Here is a 15,807-nt window from a genome sequence, read left to right on the forward strand (position 1 = left end):
GCTGGAACAACTGGCTATGCACATGCAAAGAGACAAATTTAGACCCTTACCCCATACAAAAAGTAACTTAAAATAGAGCACTAAATATAAGAGCTAAAATTATAAAACTTCTAGAAGAAAACATAGAAGAAAAATCTTCATGACCTTAAGTTAGTCAGAGATTTCTTATATGCAAAACCAAAAGCACAACTCCTATAGGAAAAGCACTGATAAACTGGACTTCATCAAAGTTAAAAACTTGTGCATTTCCAAAGACATTATTAAGAAAAAGAAAAGTCAAGCCACTAAACAGGAGAAAAATGTTTGCATATCATATATCTTATTTTTTGTTGTTGTTGTTGTTGAGACAAGGTCTCGGTCTGTGACCCTGGCTCAAGTACAGTGGCATGATCTTGGCTCACTGCAATCTCCACCTCCCAGCTTCAAACAATTCTCGTGCCTCAGCCTCTGGAGTAGCTGGGACCACACAGGCACACCACCACGCCTGGCTAATTTTTGTATTTTTTTGTAGAGATGGGGTTTCGCCATGTTGGCCAGGCTGGTCTCGAACTCCTGGGCTCAAGCAATCCACCCACCTCAGCCCACCAGGCCAGCAAATCATGTATCTGATAAAGGACTTGCATTCCAAATATACAAACACTCTTAAAGCTCAATAACATCAAAATAAATAACACAATTTAAAAATAAACAGATCTGAAGAGACATTTCACCAATGAAGATACATGAATTACCAAAAAGCACATGCAAAGATGTTCAAATCATTAATCATTAGGAAAATTCAAATTATAACCACAATAACATACAACTTCACACTCACCAAAATGGCTAAATTGAAATAGTCAGATAAAAACCAGTACTGGTCAGGATATGGAGAAATTAAAACCCTCAATTATTGCTAGTGATAATATAAAATGACCCAGCCACTTTAGAACACAATTTGGCAGTTTCTTGAAAATTTTAACATAAATTTACTATATGATACAGCATTGCTGCTCCTAAGAATCTACCTAAGGGAAACAAAAACATATGTCAACACAAAGACATGCAAACGTGCACAGCAGCATTATTCATAGTACTCAAAAAGTGGAAACAACTCAAATGTCTGTCAACTGGTAGATGGGCATAATGTGGCATATCCATACAATGGAATACTATCAGCAATAAAAAGAAACAAAGTGCTGCTACGTGCTACAACTTGACAAACCTCAGGAATATGCCCTGTAAAAGAAGCCACAAAAGACCATCTATTATGTGATTCGATTCACATGAATTGTTCAGAAAAGGCAAATCTATAGAAACAGAAAGTAGATTAGTAGTAGATTTTAAATAACTGTATCCAGATTCTATAATTATAAAAAGTAATTTAGCTATTAAAAATGATGACAAGCCGGGGCAATGGTGTGTGCCTACAGTTCCAGCTACTTGGGAGGCTGATGCAGGAGGATTGCCTGAGGCCAGGAGTTCTCAGACAGCCTGGGCAACATAACAAGACCCCACTAAAGAAAAATTTTAAAACTATGATATATTGATGTGGTAAGAAGTTTCCCCAAAATTGAAAAAGCAGGATACTAAATAAGGTGAAATATTCTAATTTGTAAATACGTATTTTAAATTAGCCAGGCGTGGCGGCAGGCACCTATAATCCCAGCTACTTAGGAGGCTGAAGCAGGAGAATCACTTGAACTCAGAAGGCGGACGTTGCAGGGAACAAAGATCATGCCACTGCACTCCAATCTGGGCGACAGAGCAAGACTCTGTCTCAAAAAAAAAAAAAAAGTGGGGGGTGGGTAGCTTCAAAAGCTAAGTGGAAAACATCTGTATAGCAAATTTACGGGTAAATTACATGTTAGTCTTGGTACTTGTCCCACCCACACGTCCTTGCTGAAAAGGCAGTCTAGATCAGTCCTTCTCAAACTAAATATGAGGAAGGACTATCTTCACCCCATCCCATGATGATTTTGTAAAATATATTTAATGCATTATTTTTAAAGAAATTTTAAAAACAGACAGAATACAACCCCAAATGTTTTATTCTTAGATTCAGCAGACAGAATATTACTCTGTTACATGACTATAAAAGTTTCTAAACATTTACTTTTAATTTCAGTACTTATTTCTTTGTAAAGCACACTTAGGAGAGAGTGGCACTGCCCTATGTGGTCCAGTTTTATATTATAGACTCCACCCACCAAAGGTGAATGAACTAAAGGTAGGCGCCACACCCAAAGGCAGAAATCAATGGTACGAAAAAGATGAGCAACAGCAATTAGGTGTTACTTCTTGGAAGGTAAACTGAGAGATACCAAGTAAGGAAGCGAAACAGCAACAGGAGCTAAGACTAAATGAATGCTTAAACAGTAGCCATGAATTAGAGCTGGGCCAATGAAGAAAGAGGAATTAAAGCCACAGAGGTTAAAGAAAACAAAACAGAAATATAAATAAGAAAAAATACAAGGGAAAGATTTAAAGTAGTGGAAAAGAAGAAGCAAGTCTCTAGTAACAGGACGAAGTTCAGACACACAGACTTTTATGGTCCAAATTAACAGAGAAGCACAAAATCCCCATGAAGTCTCTAGAATCAGTTCCACTTCTTACGAGGCTTCATTCATGCTCCTTCATTCATGCTCCACAGAATTTCTACTCCCCTTACCATCCCATGAGAATTCTTACAGTTAGCTCTGCAACCACTGACTTCTCCCTGTTCCTTGCAACTAAAAACGTTCATCAACTAAAAGAAGAGCTAGAGGCTTACCTTTGGGTATCACCAGTGCCATTACTTGAAGTATTCAAATTCATGATGTTTTCCAACTCTTTCAAAATACCCTCCTGTTTCTTAATGACATATTTCTTTCTTGATGATTAAAATTGCCCAAGATGTCTATGGCTTCAGATTAGATGATTTGAGGTCTGTTAAAATAGTAAATGATACAATAGCAGTTTGAGTCCTGATACTATTGGAGATTTTTCTTGTTTTTTGGCTTATTTGGGAAAGATGTAATAATTGATAAGTGAAATTGTAGGTGTATAGAGATACCTAGACCTCAGGGAGATCACCAAAAGAAAACGAACTCAAATAAGCAGACTGAGATGGAGACTGTATCTCAGTGCTGAGAACTGACTAACAGCTCCTACATATAGATCCAAATGATCTCTACAACAGTGATTCACGTGGCTGACTGAACAGTCTCACCTAGGACAGAGGTTGAAATTTTGGCCAAGATGATGTGGGAATGGGGAGATCCCATCTCTCCAGGGACCTGAAAGACTAGGTTGGAAATAGTGGTAGACAAATGAATACCACCGTCATTCATCTACTGAGCACCTACTACACGGTCAAGCACTGTACCTGGTATTTTATATATAGCATTGCGACCCTTACAACACTGCAATGTAAGGATTATCCCATTTTTCTACCAAGAAAACCAAGACTGAGATTAAAAGTAACTTGAGCCGGGTGTGGCGGCTCACGCCTATAATCCCAGCACTTTGGGAGGCGGAGGCAGGCAGATCACCTGAGGTCGGGAGTTCTAAACCAGCCTGACCAACATAGAGAAACCCCGTCTCTACTAAAAATATAAAATTAGCCAGGCGTGGTGGCACATGCCTGTAATCCCAGCTACTCAGGAGGCTGAGGCGGAAGAATTGCTTGAACCTGGGAGGCAGAGGTTGCAGTGAGCCAAGATCGCACCGCTGCACTCAAGCCTGGCCAACAAGAGAGAAACTCCGTCTCAAAAAAAAAAAAAAAAAAAAAAAGAAGTAACTTGGAAAAGTCACATAGTTACAGAACCAAGATTCCAATTCATAACTCTCTGACACTGAAGTCCAAGTTCTTTCTACAAGGCCACTGATGACACATAAAGCTGAACTATAAGTTATCTTACCTGAGGGTTATTATCCTCACTTTATAAGAAAACTCATCTGATTGAGAGAGCCTCAACTGTCTTGCCCAAAGCCATTCAGCTATTAAGTGGGGGGCACCAAGGAGTCTCTATCAAGCTCTTCAGATATTGTCCCAAAATCTTGTCACCTTATCACCACGCTCCTGAAGGTCAGACCCCAGGAAAACTTCCTTCAGAATGAAAGTGAGTTAGAACCTAGAAGGAATGGACCTTTCTGTATATAAGAGTAATGTCCAAGGCACAAAAACACATACATGAAATGTTCCTGTTTTGTTGAAAAGCTTAAATACACATACGCACAGGTGGCACAACAGGCGTAAACAGACTTCTATTTATCTCTTAGGAAAATAATTTCAGATAGTTAGGGCCTTAATCATGTTTTTGTATATTGGGCAGAGAAGTGTGGGAAGAAGAAGTTACCAAGCTTTTAATAAAGTTGTTTCAATAAAGTTAAAGAGAATCATCATACTTCAGTGCATTATTTTGGCACCTAACATCTTCAAATCTGAATGGTCCTCTAGAGAGATGGCATCTTCCATAGCTCAGAAGCAAGTTTCATCTACTTCTAGCTCACTGATATATAACCAGTAGAATACAGCAAAGATGAAGGGATGCCACTCTTATGATTACATTATATAAGACTTTTATCTTAGCAGACTGAATGACAATTTCCTGCTGACCTTAAAGAAGCAAAGTGTCAGGCCAGGCGCGGTGGCTCACGCCTGTAATCCCAACATTTAGGGAGGCCAAGGTGGGTGGATCACGAGGTCAGGAGCTTGAGACCAGTCTGACTAAGATGGTGAAACTCCGACTCTACTAAAAATAAAGAAAATTAGCTGGGTGTGGTGGTGGGCGCCTGTAATCCCAGCTACTCAGGAGGTTGAGATAGGAGAATCGCTTGAACCCAGGAGGCGGAGACTGCAGTGAGCCGAGACTGCACCACTGCACTCCAGCCTGGGCTACAGAGTGAGACTCCATCTTAAAAAAAAAAAAAAAAAAAAAGAAGCAAAATGTCATGCTGTGAACTGCCCATGGAAGAGGCCACATGGCAAAGAACTGCAGGCAGCATCTTGGACATAAGGTGAAAAAATCTTGAGTAACAGACAGGTAAGACAGGAAAATGGGTTTCCACACCAGCTCTGCCTGTGTGTCTTTTATCAAGTCTTTTTTTTTTTAATATTCTTCATCTTCCTCGCTGATATCAGCTCCTGATGACACAGAGAACAAGGATTTATTCTCTGTGTGTTTTAAGAAGACTAAATCAATGAAGGACCAAAGTTGATACGGGCAGTGGCTGAATTTGAACTATGATGGGATTCCCATGCAATCAAGCATGGCAGAGAAGGTGCAGTAAAATCTCCTCCATCTTCTTCCACCAGGTGAAAAGGCAAGGAATGATGAGGACAGTCAAGTTCAGAGTTACAGGATAGTAGTGAAGATGTCAATGGAATATGAAGTTAAGTTAAAGAACTGCAGTGCCCTTAAAGAGTATTTATTTCTAGCTTTACTTGGAACTTCCCTGTGAAACTCCACAAAGTTAAAATACACAATTTGGCCAAACTATGTCAGTGATTAAAAATTCCTTATGACATGAAATCAAAATCAGCCTTTCTCTTCTTTAGCCTTTCTCTTTCTTTAGCCAGAAAGGTCAGGTTACCCACAAAAGGAAGCCCATCAGACTAACAGTAGATCTCTCAGCAGAAACTCTACAAGCCAGAAGAGAGTGGGGGCCAATATTCAACATGCTTAAAGAAAAGAATTTCCAACCCAGAATTTCATATCCAGCCAAACTAAGCTTCATAAGTGAAGGAGAAATAAAATCCTTTTCAGACACACAAATGCTGAGAGATTTTGTCACCACCAAGCCTGCCTTACAAGAGCTCCTGAACCAAGCACTAAACATGGAAAGGAACAACCAGTACCAGCCACTGCAAAAACATGCCAAATTGTAAAGACCATCGATGCTAGGAAAAAACTGCATCAACTAACGAGCAAAATAACCAGCTAACATCATAATGACAGGATCAAATTCACACATAACAATATTAACTTTAAATGTAAATGGGCTAAATGCTCCAATTAAAAGACACAGACTGGCAAATTGGATAAACAGTCAAGACCCATCAGTGTGCTGTATTCAGGAGACCCACCTCATGAGCAGAAACACATAGGCTTATAATAAAGGGATGGAGTAAGATCTGCCATGCAAATGGAAAACAAAAAAAAGCAGGGGTTGCAATCCTAATCTCTCATAAGACAGACTTTAAACCAACAAAGATCAAAAGAGACAAAGAAGGCCATTACACAATGGTAAAGGGATCAGTTCAACAAGAAGAGCTAACTATCCTAAATATATATGCACCCAATACAGGAGCACCCAGATTCATAAAGCAAGTCTTAGAGACCTACAAAGAGACTTAGACACCCACACAATAATAATGGGAGACTTTAACACTCCACTGTCAACATTAGACAGATCAACGAGACAGAAAGTTAACAAGGATATGCAGGAATTGAACTCAGCTCTGCACCAAGCAGACCTAACAGATATCTACAGAACTCTCCACCCCAATATACGTTCTTCTCAGCACCACATCCCACTTAGTCCAAAACTGACCACATAGTTGGAAGTAAAGCACTCCTCAGCAAATGTAAGAGAACGGAACTTATAACAAACTGTCTCTCAGACCACAGTGCAACCAAACTAGAACTCAGGATTAATAAACTCAATAAAAACCACTCAACTACATGGAAACTGAACAACCTGCTCCTGAATGACTACTGGGTACATAACGAAATGAAGGCAGAAATAAAGATGTTCTTTGAAACCAATGAGAGCAAAGATACAACATACCAGAATCTCTGGGACACATTTAAAGCAGTGTGTAGAGGGAAATTTACAGCACTAAATGCCCACAAGAGAAAGCAGGAAAGATCTAAAATTGACACTATAACACCACAATTAAAAGAACTAGAGAAGCAACAGCAAACACATTCAAAAGCTAGTAGAAGGCAAGAAATAACTAAGATCAGAGCAGAACTGAAGGAGATAGAGACACAAAAAAACCCTTCAAAAACTCAGTGAATCCAGGAGCTGGTTTTTGGAAAAGATCAACAAAATTAATAGACTGCTAGCAAGACTAATAAAGAAGAAAAGAGAGAAGAATCAAAGATGAAATAAAAAATGATAAAGGGGATATCACCACCGATCCCACAGAAATACAAACAACCATCACAGAATACTATAAACACCTCTATGCAAATAAAGTAGAAAATCTAGAAGAAATGGATAAATTCCTCGACACATACACCCTCCCAAGACTAAACCAGGAAGAAGCTGAATCCTTGAAAAGACCAATAACAGGCTTTGAAATTGAGGCAATAATTAATAGCCTACCAACCAAAAAATGTCCAGGACCAGACAGATTCACAGCCGAATTCTACCAGAGGTACAAAGAGGAGCAGGTACCATTCCTTCGGAAACTATTCCAATGAATAGAAAGAGGGAATCCTCCCCAATTCAGTTTATGAGGCCAACGTCATCCTGATACCAAAGCCTGGCAGAGACACAACAAAAAAAGAGAATTTTAGACCAATATCCCTGATGAACATTGATGCAAAAATCCTCAATAAAATACTGGCAAACAGAATCCAACAGCACATCAAAAAGCTTATCCACCACGATCAAGTTGGCTTCATCCCTGGGATGCAAGGCTGGTTCAACATATGCAAATCAATAAACGTAATCCATCACATAAACAGAACCAAAGACAAAAACCACATGATTATCTCAATAGATGCAGAAAAGGCCTCTGACAGAACTCAACAGCACTTCATGCTAAAAACTCTCAATAAACTAGGTATTGATGGGACGTATCTCAAAATAATAAGAGCTCTTTATGACAAACCCACAGCCAATATCATACTGAATGGGCAAAAACTGGAAACATTCCCTTTGAAAACTGGCACAAGACAGGGATACCCTCTCTCACCATTCCTATTCAACATAGTGTTGGAAGTTCTGGCCAGGGCAATCAGGCAGGAGAAAGAAATAAAGGGTATTCAATTAGGAAAAGAGGAAGTCAAATTGTCCTTGTTTGTAGAGGACATGACTGTATATTTAGAAAACCCCATCGTCTCAGCCCAAAATCTCCTTAAGCTGATAAGCAACTTCAGCAAAGTCTCAGGATACAAAATCAACGCGCAAAAATCACAAGCATTCCTATACACCAATAACAGACAAACAGAGAGCCAAATCATGAGTGAATTCCCATTCACAATTGCTACAAAGAGAGTAAAATACCTAGGAATCCAACTTACAAGGGATGTGAAGGACCTCTTCAAGGAGAACTACAAACCACCGCTCAACGAAATAAAAGAGGACACAAACAAATGAAAGAACATTCCATGCTCATGGATAGGAAGAATTAATATTGTGAAAATGGCCATACTCCCCAAGGTAATTTATAGATTCAACGCCACTCCCATCAAGCTACCAATGACTTTCTTCACAGAATTGGAAAAAACTACTTTAAAGTTCATATGGAACCAAAAAAGAGCCCGCATCGCCAAGACAATCCTAAGCAAAAAGAACAAAGCTGGAAGCATCACACTACCTGACTTCAAACTATACTACAAGGCTACAGTAACAAAAACAGCATGATACTGGTACCAAAACAGAGATATAGACCAATGGAACAGAATAGAGCCCTTGGAAATAATACCACACATCTACAACCATCTGATCTTTGACAAACCTGAGAAAAACAAGCAATGGGGAAAGGATTCCTTATTTAATAAATGGTGCTGGGAAAACTGGCTAGCCATATGTAGAAAGCTGAAACTGGATCCCTTCCATACACCTTATAAAAAATTAATTCAAGATGGATTAAAGACTTAAATGATAGACCTAAAATCATAAAAACCCTAGAAGAAAATCTAGGCAATACCATTCAGGACATAGGCATGGGCAAGGACTTCATGACTAAAACACCAAAAGCAATGGCAACAAAAGCCAAAATTGACAAATGGGATCTAATTAAACTAAAGAGCTTCTGCACAGCAAAAGAAACTACCATCAGGGTGAATAGGCAACCTACAGAATGGGAGAAAATTTTTTTACAATCTACCCATCTGACAAAGGGCTAATATCCAGAATCTACAAAGAACTTAAACAAATTTACAAGAAAAAATCAAATAACCCCATCAAAAAGTGGGCAAAGGATATGAACAGACACTTCTCAAAAGAAGATATTTATGCAGCCAACAGACACATGAAAAAATGCTCATCATCACTGGCCATCAGAGAAATGCAAATCAAAACCACAATGAGATACCATCTCACACCAGTTAGAATGGCGATCATTAGAAAGTCAGGAAACAACAGGTGCTAGAGAGGATGTGGAGAAATAGGAACACTTTTACACTGTTGGTGGGACTGTAAACTAGTTCAACCATTGTGGAAGACAGTATGGCGATTCCTCAAGGATCTAGAACTAGAAATACCACTTGACCCAGCCATCCCATCACTGGCAGCCAGAGAGAAAGGTCAGGTTACCCACAAAGGGAAGCCCATCAGACTAACAGCGGATCTCTCGGCAGAAACTCTAAATCTTGCTGCTATAAAGACACATGCACACATATGTGTATTGCAGCACTATTCACAATAGCAAAGACTTGGAACCAACCCAAACGTCCATCAATGATAGACTGGATTGAGAAAATGTAGCACATACACACCATGGAATACTATGCAGCCATAAAAAGGATGAGTTCATATCCTTTGTAGGGACGTGGATAAAGCTAGAAATCATCATTCTGAGCAAACTATCGCAAGGACAGAAAACCAAACACCACATGTTCTCACTCTTAGGTGGGAATTGAACAATGAGAATACTTGGACACAGGGTGGGGAACATCACACATGGCGGCCTGGCAGGGAGTGGGGGAAGGGAGGAGGTATAGCATTAGGAGATATACCTAATGTAAATGACGAGTTAACGGGTGCAGCACACCAACATGGCACATGTATACATATGTAACAAACCTGCACGTTGTGCACATGTACTCTATAACTTAAAGTATAATAATAAAAGAAATAAAAATAAAAGATACTCAGTCACTTGACTAAAGTCACATCTCTCACATCTCTAGTGACAGGGTCAGGATTTACACCCAAGTTAGCTGACTCCAGAGCTCTGCTGTGTGCCTTGCTATTGACCCTCAAGACACAGTTCATCCCAGCCAGGGAAGCATGTAAGACCTCACTTATCAGGGAAGCATTTCTGCTCTTTGCTGGAGATTTCTTAAAAATATCATTTTTCCCCATATCCAAACTGACAAGCCATGGCCTTCTCAACAAAAGATTACTCAGACCTTCAGTCGATTCTCAATCCAGATAGCACCTTCACAGTTCTGGACCAAAACCAGGCCATCCTGTAGCAGTAATAGATAAAGAAACGCAAGGTTCAAATTAGCTTTTTATGTTAATGTATTAATAGATTAATCTTTTTTTGATAGTGGAGTTGAACTAATCTCACCATTTCTACTAAAATAGATGATGGGATATTATGTGTATCATTCATCAATGAGAAGCATTTTTAAAAATAGATAAAAGGGTAATTGAGGCCAAGGGATCAGTGATCCGGACATCCTGAGAGGAGGTGCCAGCCAGAAAGGCAAATCTACTTTAGATTTCGGAGCCACTACTGGTAAAAAATTTTTCTACCTCACATCTGAGTCCTTCAGTTGGTCATCCCAAATGCACTCATCTTTCAGTGTGTCTGCACAGATCAGAGGAAAAACGAGGGATGGGTGGATGAAAAGATAGAAATTCCTATTATTGAGCCACTTACTATATGCCAGATACTGAGATGAGCATTCCTGATCTCATTGAATCCCAACATCTCTATGAGATTATGCACATTTCACAGATAAGAAAACTGAGGCTTGGAGATGTTGAATAATTTGTGTAAAAATATTCAGCCGGAGAATGAGAATTCAAATCCACATCTGGCTAAGTCCATTCTCTTTCACTACACACTGCTGTCTTCATTAGTAACCACACCTGTGTTGGAAGTGTTCCTCAGCATAGGTACATAACCAACCTTTAAAGGGAAAGTTTGGTTCTTACATCCAAACAAGACCAAGACCAAGGGACTGAGACAACCAAAACGTTTTAGAATCAAATGAGACTTTAGAGACTAAGTCCATCCTCCTTATCTGACAGATAAGGAACCTAACGCCTAGGAAGGTTAGGTGGTTTGCCTGCGGGGACGCAGCTCATAAATGGCTGAGCCAAGACTAACACAGAAAGCTACAAACTAAGACTATGCCCTTCATCTTTCTTCTTAGCAGGTTGCACTGCCTTTGTTTCCTCTGCATTTTATGAAAAACCATGTTCATCTTCTGCTCTACCACTGTTTTGTTGAGAGTAGGAACTAGCAGTTAAATAAAATAAGTGACATGCCGGGCGCGGTGGCTCACGCCTGTAATCCAAGAACTTTGGGAGGCCGAGGCGGGCGGATCACGAGGTCAGGAGATCGAGACCATCCTGGCTAACACAGTGAAACCCCGTCTCTACTAAAAATACAAAAAAATTAGCCGGGCGTGGTAGCGGGCGCCTGTTGTCCCGGCTGGTGGGGAGGCTGAGGCAGGAGAATGGCGTGAACCCGGGAGGCGGAGCTTGCAGTGAGCCGAGATCGCGCCACTGCACTCCAGCCTGGGTGACAGAGCAAGACTCCATCTCAAAAAAAAAAAAAAAAGTGACAAAATCGTTACGTTCTTTTCTCCAATATTATGAAAACCATAAAACATCGGTATGTCATGTATTCAAAAGAGCTGGACACCAACTCTAATAAACAAAGACGTATTTATCTCATTTACCTAAAATGTATACATGAAATATGTATTTTCCTAGGATCAATATCATAATGGAATAAAAAAATTCAAAAAGCCGGCTCCATTTCTGCAGAAAATGTACAGCTTCGGGAAAACGCGCAGCTGACTCAGATTCTAAGTCTCTCAAAGTCTTGGAGGGTAGGTAGAAGCTGCAGGTGACAGTCTAGCACAACTCATTCCCGTTTATCAAACATCTGTAGAGTGTCTAGTGTGTGGCCGGCATATAAAAAGGGGAGAGGGCGCAAAAAGACGTGGTCCCTATCCTCTAGGGGCTTACTGATTCTCGGGAAGGAAAGCGCTCCGCAGCAGTAACCCTAAGAAGCTCCAAATCCCGGTCCTCTGCCTCTCCTTTGGTCCCCATCCGGCGCTCTGGTACAGCCGCAGCGATCTCTGGCTAGGATGCTCCACGGAGATCTTCCTCCAGGTGGGCGGGGAGACCCAGCCCAGGGAGGGGGAGGCGTGCCCCAAAAGCGAGGCCAACAGCCCCAGGGCCGCCCCAAACTCACTCAGGGACCCCTACAACCCTCTCAACACCTCCCTCCCAAGTCGTCCGCCTCGAAGCCCCCACACCGTGCGGTTACCTCAGGGGTCTCGCGTGATCCATGCTGCACACCCAAGACCCCAGGGGCCGCTCCAAGTCTCAGGGGTAGAAGGAGGCCCAGACAGCCCACGAGGATAAGAGCAAAAACTGTTGGAACACGACGGACTCTAGGACCCGGGAGGAGGGGGACAAAGAGCAAAGGGGGACAGAAGGGGAAGAGCCCCCGGGAGGTGAAGTTTACAACTGCCACTTCCGGAGCTGAAAACACTCGGCTTCTCTCGCAGACCTTCCCAGACTTTCACAGGTCAGCCCAAATCAGGCCCGGCCCCACTTTTTCCTCCCGCCTCCCGCAGCCCTCAGCTTGCAGCTCCTGGATACGTACTCCGAGAACGCTGGCTCGGATTGGAAGATCCCGCCCGCCAAGCAGCGCGCCTTCGCTGAGGGACGAACGGGCGCATGCGCCGTTGCTGGGGAGCGGCGGGCTCGCGACCGCACGCGCTCTCGCTCCAGGAGCTCCGCGTCCCCGCGCGAGGGTGCGCCCTGCCCACGCGCTGCTGTGGCTTTTCAGCGTGAGGTGCCCGCGTTCCTGTCTCAGTCGCCAGAGCCGAGTGGAAATGCAGATTTCCAGCTTCTAACCCCTTTTCCCTGCCTGCTGAATAAAAACCTAAGAGGTCGGATCCCAGATCCTGCTTTTTGAAACTGGTTCTTCTGCCCATCTTTAGAGCCACAGCAACGGTGGGCTGGTCCCGGGGCCTGGGGAGAAATTCTCTGGGCTCGGGTTCTGCCCAGCTGCCTGGTTTACCTCTGGACAGCTCTCTGCCTGCACAGGGCTTCCTGTCCTCTCTTCCCGTCCCCACTGTATCCTAGCTTGGGGTGGTGAGCAGGGTCGGAAGAACGCATTGATGCTGCTTGCAGTGCGTTTCATTATCAACATTACATAACCAGGCACATCGTGGAAAACGCCTCGGAGTCTTAGCATGTGTGTTCCCTATCTCTTTCCTCGCTTCTCTCACTTTCTCTCTCTGTCTGTCTCTCTCACACACACACACACACACACACACACACACACACCGTCCTCTTATTGATAATTTATACTTTGGTTTCTCCCGGTGGCTGTTTCACAATCTGCTGCCGCCTAAGGGAGATTGGAAAACCAAATCCTCTTTTGTTCCTTAACTTTTGAAAGCCTTTTCTCCCAGAGAACAATGCAAATTGGCAGGATTTGGTCAAAGATTTTTATCTTCACAACCACCACCTCCTCTGCACAGAAAGGTGTTTAATGCAAAACGAGCCTTCTATACTAAACTGGGTCCTTGTTGATTGTAATCAACCTGAAACCAGGTGTAGGGGCCGTCTTCTCTCTCCCTTGGAAGAGCCAACGGTCATAAATGCAAACACAAATTGAGATTAAAACCTCCTTGATTCTTGTAGCGCTGAAACCTTAATTGGTTTGATTTTAGTCATTTAGATCTAAAACAGAGGGATGTCCCTGATTCTTTTTACTAGATCCATAAAGAGGACAATTGCTCCAAAGGAAATAAAGGGAAAAAATAGCCCACTCTAACGTTTAGAAATGAAATGGAAAATTACAACTGACTAATGAGATTAGAACTTTTATGTTACAAGCTTTAAATAATATTTTTAAATTTTCTTTTTTTTCTTTCTCTTTTTTTTTGAAACAGGGTTGTTCTCTGTTGCCCAGACTAGAGTACAGTGGCACAATCACGCCTCACTGCAGCCTCGACCTTCAGGACTCAAGCCATCCTCCTGCCTCAGCCTCCTGAGTAGCTGGAGCTACTTAAAATTTTATTTGTGTTGGCCGGGCGCGGTGGCTCACGTTTGTAATCCCAGCACTTTGGGAGGCGGAGGTGGGCGGATCATGAGGTCAGGGGAACGAGACCATCCTGGCTAACACGGTGAAACCCTGTCTCTACTAAAAATACAAAAAAAATTAGCTGGGCGTGGTGGCGGGCGCCTGTAGTTGCAGCTACTCAGGAGGCTGAGGCAGGAGAATGGCGTGAACCCGGGAGGCGGAGCTTACAGTGAGCCGAGATCGCGTCACTGCACTCCAGCCTGGGCGACAGAGCGAGACTCCATGTCAAAAAAAAAAAAAAATTTTATTTGTGTTTTAACAAAATCACAAAAGTGAATATTGTATGGCAAGAATAAATGCTATGTACTATATTGTATGTTTTTGAAATGAAAAATGGATGTGATGTGAAGACCCATTTTCATTTATTTGTTCATTCAGCATTTACAGAATACAGACTATGTACCCAACATGGAGCTAGGTGATAGAAATACAGGGGAATGTTGATATCAATCGTGAGCACCCAGAAATGATTCATAGAAAAGAACTTTAGTTTAAGAAGACCGTTAAAGATTTATGAAGCTAACAAGGAACTAGAAGGAAGACGTAGAAGCTGCAAACACCAGCACAAGAACGAGCACCAGACATTTGAAAAGCTGGAAAAAGCTGTGTGTGCAAAGGAGGTGTGAGCGATGAGAAATATTTCTGCATAGAGAAATATGCAGAACCCAGATCACAGAGGAATTTCTAAATCATTCTTAGGAGTTTATCAAGCAATGAAGCTAATGAACGGTTTTAAGCAGAAAAAATATAAAAATTACACAATAAATCAGACCATTTCGAAATGCGTGGAGATTCTCTGTTGTCTTTTATTTGCTTAACATGCTGCTACTACTTGAGAAAAGCTATATAAAGAGATGTTCTCCTACCCACTTATCTTTTGGCGTCAACATCACTTCATTTCTCTCTCTTCTTTCTACCAATCCTTTTGAGATATGATTAGATTTGTTCATTCCCACCACTCTACCAATAGCTTCCAAAGTCAGTAGTGACCTCATTGCCAAATCTGAGACCCCTTGACTTTGCTGACACATGTTGATCCTCAGATGCCTCTCCAGCGTAGGTGAGACTCTATACTCCATTGTTTCTCCAACTCTCTGAACTTTCTGCTGCTGCTCAGGAAACCATTCTTCCCTTCCTGCCCCTCAAAGTGATATTTTCTCAGTTTCTGCCCTCAACCTTCCCATCATTTGTACCAGATAAGCGTCCTCAGTGATGTCACCATTCCTGCAAGTATGAACTCCATATCCCCAATATTCAACTCTTTATATCCATCTCTGACCTCTCCTGAGCTCTAGTTTTGAATTTTTAACTCCGGTTTGAACAGTGCCACTCTAATTTCTGGCAATACTTAATTTAATATAACTAAATTTTAATTATCTTTCTGACTTCTTGTGGGAATCCTCTAAACTACTCTTCCACCTGTTTATACAACTTCTAATCTCCTAGACACCCAGGCAAGAAAAACCCTAAAAATTTTGTTTACGTCTTTCTCTCTCAAGCTCCCACTTCCTGCATGCAGGATTCCTACTTTTTCTCTAAACCTCATGTCTTCTTTCTGTGCCTACTTAGTACTAAGCAACTTCATTTGTCTGTTT

The 15,807-nt window shown here is 41.7% G+C and overlaps 1 protein-coding gene and 1 long non-coding RNA gene across 19 annotated transcripts in view; one reads left to right on the forward strand and one right to left on the reverse strand.

The window, feature by feature from the left end:
- CCDC171 (coiled-coil domain containing 171) overlaps positions 1-13,204 on the reverse strand; it is a 445,777-nt gene extending 432,573 nt beyond the window's left edge. For 5 of the 18 annotated variants that reach the window (XM_063649490.1, XM_063649496.1, XM_063649491.1 and 2 more), the window contains exons 1-2: positions 12,380-12,673; positions 2,753-2,907 (exon numbers count right to left, since the gene is read on the reverse strand). In XM_063649490.1, the coding sequence (XP_063505560.1) occupies positions 2,753-2,796 (44 nt within the window). In that variant the 5' untranslated portion in view covers positions 2,797-2,907; positions 12,380-12,673. Of the gene's footprint in view, positions 1-2,752; positions 2,908-12,075 lie in introns of all 18 variants that reach the window. The other 13 variants (XM_063649489.1, XM_063649488.1, XM_063649487.1 and 10 more) reach the window with 9 other exon arrangements.
- Positions 12,868-14,997, forward strand: LOC134737888 (uncharacterized). Its single transcript, XR_010123287.1, has 2 exons — positions 12,868-13,010; positions 14,591-14,997. It is a non-coding gene; the product is annotated as an uncharacterized LOC134737888 (long non-coding RNA).
- The last annotated feature ends 810 nt before the right edge of the window (positions 14,998-15,807 follow it).

Source organism: Pongo pygmaeus, chromosome 13, assembly GCF_028885625.2.
Source record: "Pongo pygmaeus isolate AG05252 chromosome 13, NHGRI_mPonPyg2-v2.0_pri, whole genome shotgun sequence".
NCBI lineage: Eukaryota > Metazoa > Chordata > Mammalia > Primates > Hominidae > Pongo > Pongo pygmaeus.